Source organism: Pectinophora gossypiella, chromosome 24 (assembly GCF_024362695.1).
Source record: "Pectinophora gossypiella chromosome 24, ilPecGoss1.1, whole genome shotgun sequence".
Classification (NCBI taxonomy): Eukaryota; Metazoa; Arthropoda; class Insecta; order Lepidoptera; family Gelechiidae; genus Pectinophora; species Pectinophora gossypiella.
In genome coordinates this window covers 10,302,958-10,323,660 of record NC_065427.1, presented here as the reverse complement: position 1 = coordinate 10,323,660, position 20,703 = coordinate 10,302,958, and the positions used below count along the sequence as shown (strand labels likewise).

General features: G+C 41.3%; 1 protein-coding gene across 1 annotated transcript; it reads right to left on the bottom strand.

The window, feature by feature from the left end:
• Positions 1-1,480: 1,480 nt before the first annotated feature.
• LOC126377734 (facilitated trehalose transporter Tret1-2 homolog) lies at positions 1,481-18,292 on the bottom strand. The gene is made up of 4 exons (XM_050025540.1): positions 18,147-18,292; positions 6,503-6,873; positions 5,801-5,936; positions 1,481-2,815 (listed from the first exon to the last, which is right to left on the bottom strand). Exons 2-4 carry the CDS (start codon positions 6,863-6,865, stop codon positions 1,593-1,595), a joined length of 1,722 nt encoding a protein of 573 aa, XP_049881497.1. The 5' UTR covers positions 6,866-6,873; positions 18,147-18,292; the 3' UTR covers positions 1,481-1,592.
• Between the last annotated feature and the right edge of the window lie 2,411 nt (positions 18,293-20,703).

The window sequence follows — 20,703 nt, the reverse complement described above, 5'->3', positions numbered from 1 at the left end:
CAGGCGTTTTCTACGTAAGCTCGTGTTGCTTTAGGGGTTTTAAAGAAATGTTCAGTTATCAAGCGGTTTTCTACGTGAATTCTTGCATTGATAACTTGCAATATGCTTGCAATCCATAATCTAAATACAAACATGAATAAAAGGCCAAAAGGTCGCCTTATAATAAAAACTACGTAAGCACCATTTTGAAAAATGACATTCTAGTGTTTTTTTTTTTAACAAAACCTCGATTTCTTTGAATAGGCTAGTTCTTCGCGTGGGTTGTGAGGTGGCTGACCAACCTCATCAACCCTGGTGTCAGGGTTATTATTGAAACTCCAAAGGCCCCTGACGTGACTTAAGTAACGACTACATACTTACATCAGTAAGTAGTAACCGGGACCAACGGTTTAACGTGTCTTCCGAAACACGGATCATCTTACTTCTGGACAATCAGGTGATCAGCCTGCAATGTCCTAACCAAACTAGGGATCATAAAGTGATTTGTCCCTGTATTTTAGCGTGTTGGCCGGTCCTTTTAGTTATAAAATCATACGACGACTTGAATGTAATTAATTTTATTAACATCGGTAGCATACAATGACAGTCTGACATAGACAATAGCCCTTTTTATATGACAGCTAATAGAGATGTCCGTAATTAATAGTGACGCATACAACAGTCCCCACTAGGGTTCGAACCCGGGACCTCCGGGTGAGCACAACGCTCAACCACTAGACCACGGAGGTCGTTAATAGGCTACTAATGAGATACTTATTTTGAAACGTCAAAACGAAAGTTCTCTTTGGAGTTTGTATGGAAATACTGTCCTGTGACGTCATCAATAAAAGCGGTCAAACGTCGTACTCATTGTTACTTAATTCGTAATTAAAATTCGAAAATAAGTCGAAAAGTAAAATGAGATTGAATTTTGATCATCGAGACAACCATTTATTTCTAGATTAGCATTTTATCCAATCCAATTCATTCACTTCCTTATAAGACGCGGCATTCGCCTTCTTTTAATGACAAAAATATCAGATACAATCATCATCATCATCAGCCCATTAACGTCCCCACTGCTGGGGCCTTCCTCGTTCCTTGCGGATTGATGGTTATTAACGACTGCCAATGCAGCCGGGACCAACGACTTAACGTGCCTTCCGAAGCACGGAGGAGCTCGAGATGAAAACTTTTTTTTGTAGACACTATTTCTGCGGCCTTTGCGAAAGTTGCTTAACTTCAACAATCGCAGACCGAGCGCGTTAACCGCTGCGCCACCGAGCTCCTCAGATACAATACAGATACAATAGGTGGACTTATCTCTAAAAGAGATCTATTCTAGCCACGCGGGGTTACATGGCGTGAGAAGTCAATAAAAGTTTTCACAGTTGTGAAACTAGCGCTTTCTCTTTCTTGGACTTATTATTGTAGGGAGTGTCTATAAAGTAAGGTTAGGTCCAGTATCGGATTACGAAAGCTAACAACAAGAAAACAACAATTCTAATTGAATAATTTCACTACTTAAGTATCACAGATTAGCATTATCAATCTCATCATAACAATAATATAGAAGGAAAAACTCTTAAAAATAGTTAAAAAAATAACATTTGTTAAGCAGCATTCAAATCTTTCTTGCCACTTCTGAATCTCTCTTCAATCTCCTGTAGACTCTTTCCTCTAGTCTCTGGCAGTATGAAGAATAAAACTATAGTGCCAACTAGTGCTACTATACCGTAGATTAAGAATGTCACTACTTCTCCTAAATTCGACATCATACCAGGGGCAGTCTTGACAACTATGAAGAAGGAGGCAAAAGTCGTCGCTGAGCTAATCCCTGATCCCAGTCCTCGAACTCTTGTTGGGAATACTTCTCCACATATAATCCATGGCAAGGGAACAAAGCCTATAGAAATCGCTGTTATGTACATCATCAAACAAGTCAAAGGTAGCCATGACATGCTTGTTTGCGTCGCATTAGACCAATAAAGGTATATTGAAAGCCCAACCATGGATAACGCCGTCCAAATTCCACTTATGAAGCACAAAGGTCTTCGTCCATACATTTTGCATATGACGCACGCTACCACAGACATTACTACTCTTAAAGCATCTATCAAGAGCATGGCCATGTATCTGTCCATGCCAGTACCGACGGCTTTCTCAACGATTTCTATTGAGTAAAACGCTACAGCATTTACTCCAGAAAATTGGCACGTTATGAAGAATATTATCATGATGAACAAAGGCTTCAACAGTTCAGGGCTCTTCAAGTTGATCAGCTTTTCTTTCAAAGACATTTGAGGTTCGGAGTCTTGTGCTTTCTGCCTGTCAACCAGTCCTTTTAACTCAGTCTTCGCGGAGTCATCGAAACCCCTTAACCAATGGAAGGATCTCACGCCATCTTCGAGTTGTCCTTTAGCTATCAACCAGGTAGGACTTTCTGGGACCAACATTAGTAGAAAGATGCTTAAAACTGGGAATAAGGAGCAGATTGTGGCTGTCCATTGCCAAGTTAAGAAGGTTCCAATTAGATGAGCGACTAGGATGCCGACGGCTATGGCTAAGGAGACAGCGGCAAGGAAGAAACCTCTGTACTTCGGGTCGGTGGTTTCTCCAATGTAGACCGGGCCAAGAGGGCCTAGCAACCCGACGCAGAGACCAGTGAAGAAGCGTCCTAGGAGCATCAGAGACAGGTCTGAGGCGCAAGCGATCAGGATCCATCCGAGGAGGAAGGGCGCGCAGACCATGTAGTGCGAGGTCTTTCTTCCGAACTTCTCCATCATCCATCCGGAGATTAAGCAGCCTGGAGCCATCGGGAGCGCCGCCATCGCCGCTGAAATGGAAGAAGACTTTTAGAATGTGTTCTTTAAAACTTACTTCACTGAAAGAAAGCTTCCAGCTCTTTAACTTCCCTAACACGATTTTAAAAAGAAAGAAATTACGTAATTATTTATTTTAAAAGGATGCCAGACGCAGTAACAATAAGAAAACATCAGACTTATACACAAATTGGCAATTAAAATAGAAAAACGTCAGCTGGTCGGAAACCAATCCAGCAGAGGAATTGTGTGCATTCTACCATAATGGGCGATAATGGGCCAATGACCCAACACTGTTTATCGCATCTGTTTCAAGCACAGATCATATAAACAACGCAGATATGCCCTCAGTACTGCATTACACGAGCATGTCGCCTGTTACCTCACGTCGGCGTGTGAAGCGGCCGCACCAAGACATATCTGGCTGGACCGCTACATCGATCTATCCGCCATTCATTGCGTGGTAACACAAGCTCTTGTTGTGGTTGCGCGATAGAAAAGAAGCAATGAACGACGTGGACAGTTTTATAATGCAATCGTTGCCTCATATAATATGACTGTTTTGTGCATATTTCGCCACCGGCTATGCTACCGTAGCATTTCTCTATAATACGAATTAGTGGATTTAAGACGACGACGACGAGGCGGACGAGTATGTGCGCCTGCGTTTTGCGCGAACGTCTGCGCACCTTAATACACCTGCGTACCTGACCGCTTCCGTTAGTGGGTTTAAGACTTCGTTTCAAAAGTGACTGCATGTTGTCTTCGCATATGGCTGTGATGGCTTCATTAGGAACTAATTGTATTCATGTTTATAGTTTAGTTAATACTTAGCTAACGCTAGCGGGATATAACGTAGAACCTTTGCCCAGGGATACGGGTGAAGACCTCAACAGTTGCAGAGGCGGAGATGGGAGCCATCGGTACGGCAATGCAAGACGGAAGAGGCGAGTCACGGGGACTGTGACCTAGAACCTGATAGAGGGCAACAGTAACTGTCAGTACTATTGAGAGGCGGAGGACAGGAGTCCTAGTACGGCTTTGAAATAGACTGAGCGCCATCCACTCGCGTCAGACAGAGTACTGTAAGAGGAAACCACTGCCCTATTTTTCCCTAAAAAGTAGCATGGAGAATGTTACACCGACAAGATTGTAGCTCTTAAATTAGTGATGAAAAGCTGCTTAATATTGACTCTATCTCCGAATACGAAAACATCAAAACAGGATTTTGCATGCGTCTGAGTGTTTCAACCATAAATAGCTTGTAAAACATAATAATATTATAATAACATTTGAACTTCGGTCTAGATATAAACAGCACATTCAACTTTAAGATTAATAATCTTTGAGGTAAATTTATCTTGTCTCAATTAGTCTAGCTTTTAGTAGGTACAAATACATAATTGGTACTACTTAGGTACAATTAGTTAGTACCAATTAAGTACAACTTTCAACTTTCAAGGTTTTATCGTTGTAGGGTTTTTGTTTATTTAACCCAAATGTTTATAATTTATCTACGGTAATTGCGGGTTGACTGACATAATTATCATTAATAAGCTAGACCACGATAACGACTCCTTCGTCCAGTGGTTGAGCGTTGGGCCCACGATCCGGAGGTTTCAGATTCGTATCCCGGTGAGAACACACCACAAAAATTCCTTTGTGATTACTAGTTTGGTTAGGACATTACAGGTTGATCACCTGAAAAGTAAGGCGATCCGTGCTTGGGAAGGCACGTTAAGCTGTTGGCCGCAGTTACTACTTAGGTACTGATGCCTTACTGAGGCTTTTAGCAGTTCAATACACATAACATAAACAGCTTATATACGCCCCACTGCTGGGCACAGGCCTCCCCTCAATCAACCGGAGGGGGTATGGAGCATACTCCACCACGCTGCTCCACTGCGGTTTGGTGGAGGCAGAGCAGCTCAATAATAACCCTCAAAAGGAAAAACGGAACCCTTCTTCTTCTTGTCGGTTCGATGGCATTCAGATTCTTTCAGCCCAGTATTTTGCCACCTGGACAGCATTTTCGGTGGCATTCATCAGCTCCTCTCGCGTACAGGTATCAGGTTTGTCGTCTTGTACGGAACCCTCGGTGCGTGAGTCCGACTCTTGACCGGCTTTTTTATACTATCTCAGACACTTTATGCGTCGTTTAGGTAAGGGACCTGTCGCGACATTTAGCTGCATACTTATTTCTATTAACTGTGCTATAATAGTTTATGTGGATAGACTATCATGGGGGGCAGGAAGACGGCCAGGCTAAAGTGGGACTGGGCTGAACACGCGTGCCGCATGCATCCGGAACGATGGGCAAAGATCATCACGCACGGGTACCACAGGACGGACACCGTAGACGTGGAAGACCCCGGAAACGAGCTCTATCCGAAAAGACTGGATAGAGCTCGCACAGAACCGGGATACTTGGAAAGATATGGGGGAGGTCTTTGCTCAGCAGTGGGATCATACTGGCTAATAATAATAATAATAGTTTAAGTACCCTTTAAGTGAATTATTGCGATTCCCGCTACGGCGAGTCTTTTTACGGCGATTGGGTTGATGTCACCGATATTTTTTGCTTTACCAGTCTACTTTGGTGTCGCGAGCTGATTGGCTACCTCTATGGCTAGAGTAATCGGGTCGTCGGGATCGTATATTACGTCTTTCGGACGCCGATACTTTTCAGTACCGTCCCTAAGCGGGATGTATTCGGAAGCCGCAACTACCAGGGGATTTGGGTGATGCGGAGCAGAATCAAAAAAACGTTTTGAAGCTAATTTGAGCCATTGGGTAATGGTTGGCAGACCTAGGTCAATGTGCAGATTTTCATTGCGAAGGAACCACGGAGCTTCTGTGGCTTTCCACATGAAACGATTTTGTATTACCTGTAGACGGTGGATTTGAGAGGGACTCGCATGAGAAAAAACCACCCGTGCGTAGGTCTTCCGAAGCACGGACTTGCTACTACTACTTAATAAGTGGAATAAACTACTTACCGATCCAAGAGCCAGTGTTTTCATCATAATTGATGATGCTGCCTCGCTCCTTGAGTTGCGGCAGCAAGATGGCGGAGTAGCCAGACGTCAGACCGGCTGTGAAGGTGAGCAGGATGGATGCTGCCGCTGTCAGAGTCTGGAAGAAATTGCAGATACATGATAAGGCAGGAACAATGAGTGCCAGAACAGACTCCAATGTAATAGGCTAGTTTCCAACTAGTCAAATCAGTTACATTTTACTAAACGTCAAAACACGAAATTGCTATGGAATTTATTTGAAAAAAAAAGTACACAAAACGTGATAAAATGTCGGACTTATTATTGCGTTTTCTTGATTATAATTCGTAAATAAGTTAAAAAGAAAAGGTTTTTCATTACTTTTAGATCTGTCTTTATTTAGTACTTAATGAGAATTTCAAAATTTATCTTGAACCTAGACGACCCAATTGTTGAACTGCAATTTTATCAACATAAGTTAGGAAAGAGTGGAAGGGAAAGACCAAGAAGAGCTTACATGGAACAGATCAAAGAGAAGGCTTTTTGTTGACATGACTAATTGTAGATTTGACGCAGATGGCATTAACTACTTGGCCGGACAAATGGGGAGCTCTGACCCGGTACGGCCGGCCGGTTTAAACGCGGTAAGAACCCGTTATTATGTGTTTTAATTATGATAATAACCTTGTGTGTTTTAATGTTTACCTGTTTCCAGATCGGTGAGAATTTGATGATCGTCTTCGAGTCTTCCAGCAGTTCAATCTCCCTGCCTTCCTTATCCACGATCAACCCAGGACTTGAGTTCGATATCTTAATATTCTGAACATAATTGGAAATTTTTATACCCTCTGCTACTTCATTGCTACTCCCATTTTCATTAGTTTTTATTATTTTATTATCTAGTTCATCGAGTTTTCTATACTTTTCAGTATAATTTGTATTGATATTTAAATTATTTTCTTTAACTATTTTATTATTTGGTTCATTGTTTGTGTTATCTGTGGCGTTGTGAGGTTCTGCTGGAGTCGAGTCTTTTGCATCTTCCACTTTGTTCTTTTCTGTGGCCATTCCTTTTCCTGGAAAGAAGGTAAAATTGAGATTCATCAACAGCCTATATACGTCCCACTGCTGGGCACAGGCCTCCCCTCAATCAACCGGAGGGGGTATGGAGCATACTCCACCACGCTGCTCCACTGCGGGTTGGTGGAGGTGTTTTTACGGCTAATAGCCGGGACCAACGGCTTAACGTGCCCTCCGAAGCACGGAATCATCTTACTTTTTCGGACAATCAGGTGATTCAAGCCTGAAAAGTCCTTACCAAACAAAGGACAGTCTCACAAAGTGATTTCGACAATGTCCCCATCGGGAATCGAACCCGGACCTCCAGATCGTGAGCCCAACGCTCTAACCACTAGACCACGGAGGCTCGGAGGAAAATTGAGATTATTAGGCATCTATTACTTAATATACTTACTACTACTACTATTCAGGGGCGGAGGACAGGAGTCCTAGTATGGCTTTGTAATAGACTACTCTGGGCGCCATCCCACTTGCGTCAGACAGAGTACTGCGGGGCGGAAAGGCAAGAGGGAAACCACTGCCCTATTTTTCCCTAAAAAGTAGCATGGAAAATGCTGCACCGACAAGAGCGTACCCTTAAATTGATGATGATGATTATTTATATGTTTTTTTTTTTTGTATCAGGGAGTCTAAAAACATGACATAAAAAACCCCGGACACTACATACAAAACACCTCGTTTTACACAGACACTATACATTGATGTAATTGCACTCGCGCATCTGTGTTTGTGACGTCTGACGACCCAAGGGGTGACGTAAACCTAGCTCAGCCGCTGTGGTGGTGAGCGGAGATTTATGTCGTTGGCTGGATGTTTTTTTTTGGACGGGCTTGCTTCTCAAACGGGAAGCGCCGGATCGAACCCCGGTACCGGACATGCACCAATGAGTTACTTATTAATTTATCTTAAGTGCAGTTTTCACTAACACAAATGTCTCGACCATTATAGACGGCGATACGGCTCACCTATCACGTTGGTCTAACAGAAAGCTCGGTGAGATGTCAGTACTTAGTTCATCTGCGGATATGCCTCTGACTACCCCATCATCATCATCATCATCAGCCCATTAACGTCCCCACTGCTGGGGCACGGGCCTTTTGGATGGATAGGGAGATCGGGCCTTAAACCATCACGCTGGCCCAGTGCGGATTGATGGTTATTAACGACTGCTAATGCAGCCGGGACCAACGGCTTAGCGTGCCTTCCGAAGCACGGAGGAGCTCGAGATGAAAACTTTTTTTTGTGGTCACCCATCCTATGACTGGCCTTTGCGAAAGTTGCTTAACTTCAACAATCGCAGACCGAGCGCGTTTACCGCTGCGCCACCGAGCTCCTCCAATGGGGCTCCTGGCTCCTGACTACCCCAATGGGGATATAATCGTAAGCTTATGTTATTTTATACTCGTAACACTTATGTTTGTGTTAAATTTACATCATCATTTTGTCCCCAATTTGTAGAAAGTGATATAAACATTATTATAGTTATAAATACCTATTTTACGAGGAAAACCTTATCTCCTGCGCACTAACAACTAATTAAACATTGCAATGTACATATGACTAACTTGTGATGTATAACTAGGGTTGCCATCTCTAAAATTTGGAAAACAGGACAAGACGCGTGAAAACCCCCGATTTTAGAGTCCGAAAGCCGGATATGTCAACAAGATCTTTTAAACATATTCAATGTAATAAAAAACAGTTGAAAATGTCATAAATCACCTGTTTTATTCATTCATTATTTTAACAAAACAGAATCATATTACAATTTGTTACAAATTGTTTATATAAAACAGTTTTTTTAATTCTTGAAATAAGAAAACAAAACCTTATTAAAATATTAAACAAAAACATATAATATACTTGGTTGTGAATATACTTGGTTCGTCGGTTAATCGTGGTGTGCGTGCGAGCATATATAGTGCGTGTTTCGCGGGCGGCCCAAATTTTATTTAAGTATTTATTAAAACTCGGTTTACAAATAAAACCTTCCCCGGACGCTACTCGGATGCCCTCTAAACGAGGACAAATCCGGGGAAACCCGGACGGATGGCAACCCTATGTACTTATAACAAATTTCATATTTTATCAGTATGTGCCAATTATTTTAAATAGTACTAACGTTAGCATTGATATTATCGTCATTATTATGCCGTTTGGAACATAACAGTATGATGATACTGTTGTTGGGACCCCGATACCGACCCCGCCGGCGTGGTCGACGATTTCCCTCAATCAGCGCTTATCGCTATCGACCCGCTAGGGTCGATTAATTTTTTCAAATATTTTTCCTCTCAGACGACGCCATAAGCCGAGGTTCGCGCCCAACTGGGCACCCTCAGGCCTGTTGTCTTAACGTTGTACCGGGTGAGAGCCTTCAACGCTCCCCATTTGTCCGGCCTTAATTAATTTAATTTAAAGGTTAATGCCATCTGCGGCAAAACTACAATAAGTCACTTAAAAAAAAAAGATTTTATGTAGCCTTCTTAGGCCGACTTTAGTCCTTCGTAATAAGCCAGTAAGTCTAGACACCGTTTACATATGACTTATGACATCTTTACAAACGGGTCTAGGTCGCATTAGTTTTGCAATTCTATTGTATTCTTTCCTTGCGTGACTAGATTCATCAAAGACTGCACATTATAAACTTAACATGAAGTCCCTCATAAGTCATATTCCCAGCATAAAGAATATGAGACTTCGCGACTGTAAAACTAGCGAACAGTTCATGAAGACCCGTAGTTTGGTACAGCTACGACAGAAATTAAGGGACTCCAAGTCGTATTGGTTAAACCACATTGATATATTTTGCAATATCATAAGATTGTTAGCGTTTAAGCGATTTATTAACACGGAAAGTATTGTAGGGAGACAAAATACTAATTATTTAATACAATAGAATACACTATACCCTACACAATAGTGTAAGGTTTTCCCTTCGCGGGTTGGAAGGTCAGACAGGCAGTCCCTTCTGTAATAAAATTAAGCAAAATTAAAAATTTTGAAGATAACCCACGACGGTAAAAATCTCATCGAAAAATAATAAAATAACTCAAAACCCCCGACTTAACCCAATTATTATGTGACGAAATATTATAATAGACTTAAAAATACTTTCTAAAAAAGAGTTGATATCTCGAGAAATCGGTAATAGATATACTTAAGTACCTAAACAATGAATATGGATGTTTACAGTTTTTTCCTAACGTGTCTGTTTCTCGTAGATATACTTAAATGTAGCGATAATAATTTTACCATTATACATAACCGAGGAATATCCGTCGGGGGCTGCCTTTTCTATATGAAATATTGAACAAAAAAATTAATCATACTCATAAGTGTATTTTATGTCGTCGTTAAACATCTACGATTCTTCAATAATTGTATTCACGTCACTAGAAACACTTTAGCTGGGTTAATGGCAGCGTCGATATTTAATTTTCAGTAACACAGTAAACGTGTTAAGGTATGGTTTTTATTATCGATTTCACTCCAGTGCCATCTTTATGTCGATTTCACCAATGCACTTAACGGTATAAAGGGTCGAGTTATTTTGAGAATACCAGTTGTTTCGCCCAAATAACCGCATGTGTTACGTTACTAGCCGGAACACCGACTTTATCTGCGTTGCTTTTTCAAATTTTTGTCATGACTTATTGGAGATTTGTCGCATATGCAACTACTTGGGCGAACAAGTGGGGAGCGCTGGCTCTCCTGTTGGCGTCCGCTGTAGCAACCCCGTTGCCTAGGTTTGTTAATTATATGGCGCATAGCAACGAGGGTGTAAAGTAAGGCTTTTGTTTTTATCACTACATAGTATAAAAGAAAGTCGCTTTTTCTGTCCCTATATCCCTATGTACGCTTAAATCTTTAAAACTACGCAACGGACTTTGATGCGCTTTCTTTTGATAGATAGAGTGATTCGAGAGGAAGGTTTATCTAATCTAATCTAATCTAGCCTACAAGATCCCACTGTTGGGCAAAGGCCTCCCCTTCCTCTTTCCATTTTTAGCGGTCCTGTGCGTATTCCGGCCAGTCGCAAGAACAAGAAGGTTTATAATTATGTATAATAAATTATTTTCAGTTCCATACTTTTGCAACGGAAATTTCCGCTTGATATCAACTTAGAATCATGGTCTGAATCATCCCTCAAAGGTTTCGTTACGATGTCACTAACACCCTGTATAATCATGATTCGACATTAATATAGTCTGCAACCTTGCTCCATATTATAAAAGGATAGTGTCCTTATTAAGCCTCATTATATGCGCGTGCGTCTCACATATGGTATTGCAATGATACTTCATACTGTTGCTATAGCAAAACCGGTCGAACGTTTTGATTCCGAGATGGTAATAAAAGCTCACGACCATATCCCAATAGGGGTAGTCAGAGGTACATCCATCCCAGGATGAACTAAGTACCCACACCTCACCGAGCTTTCTGTTAGAGCAACGTGATAGGTCAGCCGTATCGCCAAAACCAAATTGGAGATGTCCTTAGAAGAGGTTTAGTACGATCTGGGCTCTGTTTAATAAAATTTACAATTGTAAATTACAACGACAATTTGGTGTCCATTGCGTAGCTAATATGAAACTGCAAAATATTTGTGATCACATACTCCGCAATATACATAAAATTGTCATTGTAATTTACAATTGTAAGTTTTATTAAACAGGCCTCTGCTCTGAACCGGCGTGCGTGTATGAAGCGATTGATGAATGTGGAGGAAGCAAGAGAAGTGTGTCAGGATCGAAGCAAATGGAATTCTATAGTCTCTGTTTACCCCGGTGGGAAATAGGCGTGAGTTTATGTATGTACAGTTTAGTATTTGTAAACGACTCGTGAAGTTATCTAGTTAAAAGCTTTGAATCAAGTGAGCGTCAGGTTATCCTTGAAATTCCATGGAGACATTTACTAAGTATTTATAAGGATATAAGTACATACTACATACCGTCGCTTCATAGTGAACTATCGCTATCGAATACAAATACAAATCTTTCTGAACTCTCTTTTAAGAGCTTTGAGCCGCCAAAGGCCCCTGACATGGCTCATGTAACGTCCCGGTTACAATGGCTTAACGTTTCGAAGCACGGATCTTCTTACTTTAGAACAGTCAGGTGATCAACAGAAGCACGTTTTGTGATGTTTCCCCACCAGGATTCGAACCCATGACCTCCGGATCGTGAGTCTAACGCTCAACCACTGGACCACGCAGGCCGTTTACCATATATCTTGTTTTGACAGCTGTCAAATAAATCAAGCTGCATTGAAGGATAGATGACATAATGACCTGTTTTGTCTACTCATGCGTGAGTGATAAGCACTATCTTCTTTTGTGCGGTGGGGTCGATGACCAACCGCACCAAGATAATCATCCAAACGCATTATTTACCAATCGACCTGAGAAATGTTTTTTTTAGGTAATGCTACCTAAAACTACTGGTGGATGCCCACAAAAAAAAAGTTTTCATCTCGAGCTCCTCCGTGCTTCGGAAGGCACGTTAAGCCGTTGGTCCCGGCTGCATTAGCAGTCGTTAATAACCATCAATCCGCACTGGGCCCGCGTTATGGTTTAAGGCCCAATCTCCCAATCCATCCATAGGGAAGGCCCGTGCCCCAGCAGTGGGGACGTTAATGGGCTGATGATGAGGTAGCATCACGCCTGTGTTCCAGTAAAGGCAGGCAGAGGTGTATATATAGTATGTACTCAAACCCTGGAAACCACGTGATATCAATTATCTATGATCTTAAACATGAATTCAAACTCATAAGTCGAATTCAGTGGTTTACAGCCCTTTTTGTAAATTATAACATACTTAAGCTCACGACTATATCCTAATTGGGGTAGTCAGAGGTACATCCATTGCAAGATGAACTAAGTCCCCACACCTCACCGAGCTTTCTGTTAGACCAGCGTCGGTGGCGAGCCGTATCGCTGTCTTAGGCCGGGTTTCCACTGACGCGGAAATGGGCGGAGAAGAGCTGAGATGTGCGGATTTGACCAATCACAGCGTTCGAGAGAGCGGAAAACGAAGACGCTCTGTCACTCTCTCGCTCACGGTGATTGGTCGATTCCTGCACAACTCCGCTCATCTCCGTACAGCTCCGCATCAATGGAAACGCAGCCTTAGATAATGGTCGAGCCAACTGTGTTAGTGGAAACTGCACTTAACACATTCACTGTTTAGAAAATAAATAAAAATCTGCTCTGGAAACCAAAACTTTTTAAGGTGAATTTTTATTAAGTACTTACATATTATTAATTGCCATCCCTAGCACTCGGATCCGAGCGGTAGGCGCCGCTTCAATAGCCCCGCCCCACTCGGATCCGAGCGGGGAGCGAGGAATGTGTTAAGATAAATAAAAAAAATAACAAAAAAACTGTAGATAAGTGTCAAAGATTTACATAAATCTAATCTTACAATATGAAGAGGACAGATAACATCGAGAATTTACTATCTGTAGTGTTGTTTGTTTGTCACAGACATCGATAATATGCGTATAACCCGGGTGCTTTCAAGGCTAGAGTGAACAGGCACCTTCTGGGCTCCATCTTAGGCCTCGTCAATGCCTTCGGGCAATTCTGGGGCCAAGAGCAAACCCTTCAAAAGTAAAAAACAGATACGATTTTTTTTTTGACGTGACTTGTTGTAGATTTGCCGCAGATGGCATTAACTACTTGGCCGGACAAATGGGGAGCGCTGAAGGCTCTCACCCGGTACAACGTTTAAGACAACAGGCCTGAGGGTGCCCAGTTGGGCGCGAACCTCGGCTCAGGGCGTCGTCTGAGAGGAAGAATATTGAAAGGATTAATCGACCCTAGTGGGTCGATAGCGATAACCGCTGAATGAGAGAAATCGTCGACCACGCCGGCGGGGTCGGTATCGGGGTTCTGAAGTGTTTGGTGTCGCGAGCTGATTGGCTGCCTCTATGGCTACAGTAATCGAGTCGTCGGGAGATTCCGGGCAGTAAATGGCGCAAATGTTATGTAAAAAGAGTTTTATTACCTAACCTTTAGGCAGATAATACCAGAGTACAAGAAAGAACAAAAAAAAAAGAATTATCAAAATCGGTTCATACACGACGAAGTTATCCCCGAACAAACATAAAAAAAAATATACGGTCGAATTGAGAACCTTCTCCTTTTTTTTGAAGTCGGTAACAATTTGCAAAATAAAAGCAGCCAATGTCCTTAAGGAGTTTTTACTTAATTGAATTTACGTATGTGTCGTTGCCAGATCTTAGAATTGATAATTTCATGATATGTTCGGCGACCATTTCATGAAATGGTCATATTTCATGAAATAGCCAACTTAAGTTGACCCAATTATGAACTTTGATTCAAATATTCGAATCAGACGAAAAAACGTTGGGGACAATTTCAAAATTCGAACATATACTAAACTGATAAAAAATAAAAAAGCATCAGTCCGCGCGCTGCCTTCGCGATTCAAGTCTAGACTACGTTCGAAGGGGGTGAGGTAAACCTATCTCAGCGGCTGGTGGGGTGCAGAGAATTGCCACTGAACAAGAAACTGAAACATTGAAATCTTGAACCTGGTACGGTCAAGAGCATTAATATGTATACACTTTGGTACCATGTCTCATTAACTTTTTTGACAAATTGAACTGTAAATCTCACTAAATGTCAAATATGTTAGTGCGATAGAGTCCTAAAGTGGGTACATTGTATTGCTCATGACTGTAGGTACACAACCCAATAAGGAGGTGTCTGCAGGAATCAGACCCATTGTAGGCAAGTATAGAATGTTTATTAAGGCAGCCAATCAGCTCGCGACACGAACCACTTCAGGACCCCAATACCGACCCCGCCGGCGTGGTTGACGATTTCCCTCAATTAGCGCTTATCGCTTTCGACCCACTAGGGTCGATTAATTCTTTCTAATATTTTTCATCTCAGACGACGCCTTGAGTCAAGGTTCGCGCCCAACTGGGCACCCTCAGGCCTGTTGTCTTAAACGTTGTACCGGGTGAGAGTCTTCAGCGCTCCCCATTTGTCCGGCCAAGTAGTTAATGCCTGCGGCAAATCTACAATAAGTCACGTCAAAAAGAAATTGTATGAATCGTATGGGCAGCATACTTAAAAGTGAAAGTAAAAGTTACAACCGATCATAATATATCTGATTGATTGACGAGATGTCAGAATATTAGTCAAAAAACGATTTCACATATGAAAAGGCAGTTTGGTTAATACCAATTTGGCTAGCCATGAAACAAGAAACATTTATTGTGAAGCTGTGTAGGTACATACATGCAGGTGTCAAACATTATAAAATTGTCTCAACAGCATGTCCATGTCAGACGTACAACATTACAAATTATGTCATTATTAAGCATCAAGGAAATAAGAAGTACTTACCTAATAATTAGTCACTTTATAAACATTTGTCAATTTCAAATATCATTGTTGTTCAAAATATTCATTCAAGTCATAAAATTCCTTATCAACTAGCCAATTTTTAGACGGTTTTTAAAATGTCTTACCCTCTAACAATTTATTTCAAAAGAAGAAGAAGGAAAGAAGAAGTAGAAGGTTGCGAATATATTAATAACATGACATAAGCTCAGACGGTTGCAGATGCGATGATGGAAGCCATCGGTACGGCAATGAACGGAAGGGGCAAGTCACAGGGATTGCAACCTGGAACCTGACAGAGGGCAGCAGTAACTGTCAGTACCTACTATTCAGAGGCGGAGGACAGGAGTCCTAGTAGGGCTTTGTAATAGACTACTCTGGGCGCCATCACACTTGCGTCAGAGTACTGGGCGGAAGGCAAGAGGGAAACCACTGCCGTATTTTTCCCTAAAAAAGTAGCATGGAGGAAAATGCTACACCGACAAGAGCGTGGCTCTTAAATTCATGATGAACATAAGCCCACGACTATATCCTAATGCGGTAGTCAGAGGTACATCCATAGCAAGATGAACTAAGTACCCACAGCTCACCGAGCTTTCTGTTAGACCAACGTGATAGGTGAGTCGTATCGCCGTCTATAATGGTCGAGCCAACTGTTAGTGAAAACTGCACTTAAGACAAATTAATAACTCATTGGTGCAAGTCCAGTATCGGGGCTCGAATCGCCACTGGCGGTTTGAGAAGCAAGCCGCTGAACCACAGGGCCCAGTCGAGCCAACTGTTAGTGAAAACTGCACTTAAGACAAATTAATTACTCATTGGTGCAAGTTCAATACTGGGGCTAGTACCAGCGCTGGCTTGTTTCAGAAGCAAGCCAGGAAGAATCAGGGTCCACATAATATCAGCGTCGTGGTTCACGCCGCGACTTGTGCTGACTGAGGCCCTTTTATCTCAGGACGTCCACCACCACCTTATGATCATTTCGACGAACATCCGTCTTGCTTTTTGTAATTGTTTTGTGGTAATTTGATAAATATGATGCTATTGTCTTTTTTTTTGTGTGTGGCGTCCTTTTATAATTAAACTATTTCTAATCTATGCTATTCTATAACAACAGGACAGTGACTTATATAATATATTATTAAGTAGTAAAAGGCTTCGTGACAGCCGTGGTCTAGTGGTTAGAGCGTTAGGCTCGCGATCTGGAGGTCCGAGTTCGATTCCCGATGGGGACGTTGTCGAAATCACTTTGTGAGACTGTCCTTTGTCTGGTAAGGACTTTACAGGCTTGGATCACCTGATTGTCTAAAAAAATAAGTTGATTCCGTGCTGCGGAGGGCACGTTAAGCCGTGGGTCTCGGCTATTAGCCGTAAAAATACCTCCACCAACCCGCAGTGGAGCAGCGTCGTGGATATGCTCCATACCCCCTCCGGTTGATTGAGGGGAGGCCTGTGCCCAGCAGTGGGACGTATATAGGCTATTTATGTAAGTAGTGAAAGTACCTAATGTAATATATTTAGTGATAGATAAAACAAGGGGCCTCTTTTACAAGTAAATATTATGCCTACGCGCAAATCAGACGTACTTCAATTTTATTTGACGTAATATCCATGATAAATTAGTCAAAGGTCAATTGTGTTTACACGATACTAATTGCTAATACTATAGAATAAGGAATAATATACGTATAGAAGGGCAATTCTCTGCACCCCACCAGCGGCTGAGCTAGGTTTACCTCACCCCCCTCGAACAGTCTAGACTTGAATCGTGAAGGCAGCGCGCGGACGGTTGTTTTTGTTATTTTTTATCAGTTTAGTTTATAAATGTTCGAATTTTGAAATTGTCGCCGACGTTTTTTCGTCTGATTCAAGATAAAATATGAAATTCTAATTACTACATAAAGACAGATCTAAAACTAACGAAAAACATTATCTTTTTTCTATTTGACTTAATTATTATTTGTGAATAATAAGTCAGACATTTTATCACGTTTCTCTGTGACGTCACAGTGTGTTTTTTCATGCAAATTCCATAGTAATTTCGTTTAGTAAAAAGTAACTGTAAAAGTATTGTATTCAAATGTATCTATAAGGCGATGTTCACACTATAAGGTAAGGTCGCATTGGCTTGTTTGTAATCCGCTAATGCCTAATGTATGGTGCGCCGCTACGAATTTCGCGTCATGTAAGAGCTATATTACATCTTTCAATGATTCGTCAATTACAACTTAGGATTCAAACAAAAATTGACATTATTATTACTGTATTGCAATCGTTATTTGTAGGGTCATATGCTTTTTAGCAGAATATTGTGAGAATACTGACAACAAACCATGGTTTTTCGGCAGACAGAATATTATTTATTCAAATTAAAATCATAGTGCCGTTTTAATAAGGTCCCAAGAATCGCCTGAACTTGTTTATTCGTTCGTTTTAACTACAATAAGTAATGTTATATATTGATATTTCGAGTGTCAAAGGTATTTTTTATTCAAAAGAAGATATTAAAATAAAATTAAAGTAACAAAATGCACAAAACATAAAACATCAAATTAGGTATTTTATGAAACATTAAAAAATCCCATTTGATTTTGTGCTTGAAGATATTATTAGTGTATTTTTTAATTTTAGAAATAGTGATATTACATTTAAGTACGAATTTGATAAATAGATACGTTTTAGTAAATTAAATACCTACTTATAAAAAGTAACAAATTAAATTACCTCTTATAATGATAAAATAAAATAAGATTGCATTCAATATGCTCTATTTTTCATTGGCAACATTCACTATTATCGAAACTAATTTTAAATTATAAAAAATAAGAATAAATAAATAGAACACGATTTGAATTTTCAAAAACAAAAGAAAGCTAGGTACCTACTTACCTTTTTCCCTCGCGTCACTTAGAGATGCGCACAAAATCACAGGCGGCAAATATTATTCTGTTCCGCGATACTAGTTACAGGCACATACGTGTAGCACAGACCGTGACAGTTATTATACTGACTGAGATATCGGTGTATAGCTAGTATAGATGCGTATACTAGGGAGGGAATAATAATTATTAATCAGCAGGCTATAGTCGACATTCGAGAAACTTGTTTTAAAACCGACTCGAGAATATAATCTTCCATACGGGGAATCGTTACGAGTATTTTGATTTACAACCGATTTAGAATTAAAAATATCTGGTTGCACCGTTGCACACTTTATTTTTAGGATCTGTAATTTTTTTTTTGTTTTTATTCATTTTTGCGTGGTTACAATCTTCTACCATGTGGGTTGTGAGGTGAATTGCCAACCTCATCAACCCTGGTCTCAGGGTTATTATTGAGCCGCCAAAGGCCCCTGACATGACTCATGTAACGGCTACTTACTTACATCAGTAAGTAGTAACCGGGACCAATGGCTTAACGTGCCTCCCGAAGCACGGATAATCTTACTTTGAGGACAGTCAGGTGATCAGCCTGTAACGTCCTAAGCAAACTAGGGATCACAAAGTGATTTTTGTTATATGATCATGATCGGATCGTGAGCCCAACGCTGAACCACTAGACCATAGAGGCGGTTGACTTCTTCGAGGACGAATGTATCTCTGACTAGCCCCATTGGGAATTTACTGCTGAGGTAGGTAAACCACCTCACAACCCACACGATAGAAGAAGATGCTCGAAGGACGCAATATTATGATCCTGACTACCGGATTACTCTAGCCATATAGGCGGGCAATCAGATCGCGACAACACATACTCGACCTCAGTACCAACCACGCCGGGGAGGTCGACAATTTCCTGTCAAATATAACCCTCTCAGACGACGCCCTGAGGTGAAGTTCGCGCCCAATTGGGCACGCCTGTTAATATGGTTTTTCTCAATCACATGTAGCTCGAGGCGGAGTTCAGCGTCTTGGCGTCTTGGTCCTCGCTGCCTGCTGGTTTGTATGTCGCGGGAGCGACTTCGAAATGGGCGATGTTCTTATGAACTGTTTAGGTTCTTACTGAATATAGTGTTCTGCGTTTTTTCCGGGTGAGAGCCTTCAGCGCTCCCCATTTGTCCGGCCAAGTAATCAATGCCATCTGCGGCAAATCTACAATAAGTCACGTCAATAAAAAATGCATTCATCGCATGATGAACTGAGTACCTGCGTGCAATAGGTGGTGAGCCGTGTTTATAATAGGTTATTACCTTATTTTTACCTGATGGTAGGTAGATGAAGATGACATCCACTAGGCCGGACAAGTGGAGAGCGCTGAGAGCTTTCACCTGGTGCCTATATTCGGTTTCGGGGACCTAATTGGCGGTCTTAGTAAAGATGCTGAGACACAAATAGGTAACTAGTTGGTCGTGTAATCAGATCTTCTATCGTGTGGGTTGTGAGGTGGATTACTAACCCCATCAACCCTGGTGTCAGGGTTACTATTGAGCCGCCAAAGGCCCCTGACATGGCTCATGTAACGACTACCTACAACAGTCAGTATTAACCGGGACCAACGGGCTAACCTAACGAAGCACGGATCATCTTACTTTCGGACAATCAGGTGATTAGCCTGTAATGTCCTAACCAAACTAGGGATCACAAAGTGATTTTTGTCATATGTGCCCATCGAGATTCGAACCCGGGACCTCCGGATCGTGAGCCCAACGCTCAACCACTGTGCCACGGAGGCCGTTACAGTAAGGTGACTGGTCCTGTTGACCTTCGCGAGGTTTTTTTTTGACATGTCTCGTGTGTCTCAACACCATTCAATACATGGCCGGAAAGACAGTGAACAAGTTCTAGTTAAGTGGATACTTTTTTTTTACCCGACTGCAGCGAAACAAAAGGAGGGTTATGTGTTTGACCGCTATGTATGTGTGTATGCACGTCTGTTCCAACCTAACTTCTAAACCACCTGTCGGAATTTAACAAATGAGGTGTCACTAGAAGCGTCTTGATTGTCCGGTGGTTATAGGTTATATGACGTCACGCTAAATTCAATATGGCGCCCTCTAGAGGACATAAAGTGAGGACGAAATATTTTTTTTTGAGTGGTAGTGTGTTGGGTGTCAAATGAAAGGTCTTAAATTGCACATTTCAAATATGTACATATTACCAGTCTTTACTTGCGGGTTTCCTTGTATTTACTCGATAATTACGTTAAATTGATAACGGAACTGCTCAAAAATGTTTCGGATAGGTTTTATCTCCAAAATCTTGCATAACACACGTATTGGAAGTTGTGAATGTGAATGTTATCTTCATAAATAAAACATAAAATAATATAAATAAAAATATATAAGTACTTAAGTTTAAAAACCAACATACGACCACGGCTGTCTCCTGAACATAACTACATAACTTGCGATGTCCTATCAGGGTTGTGTACTGATACTATTATTAACTTTGCTTAACTATTATTACCTCCTCCGATTGATTGAGGGGAGGCCTGTGCCCAGCAGTGG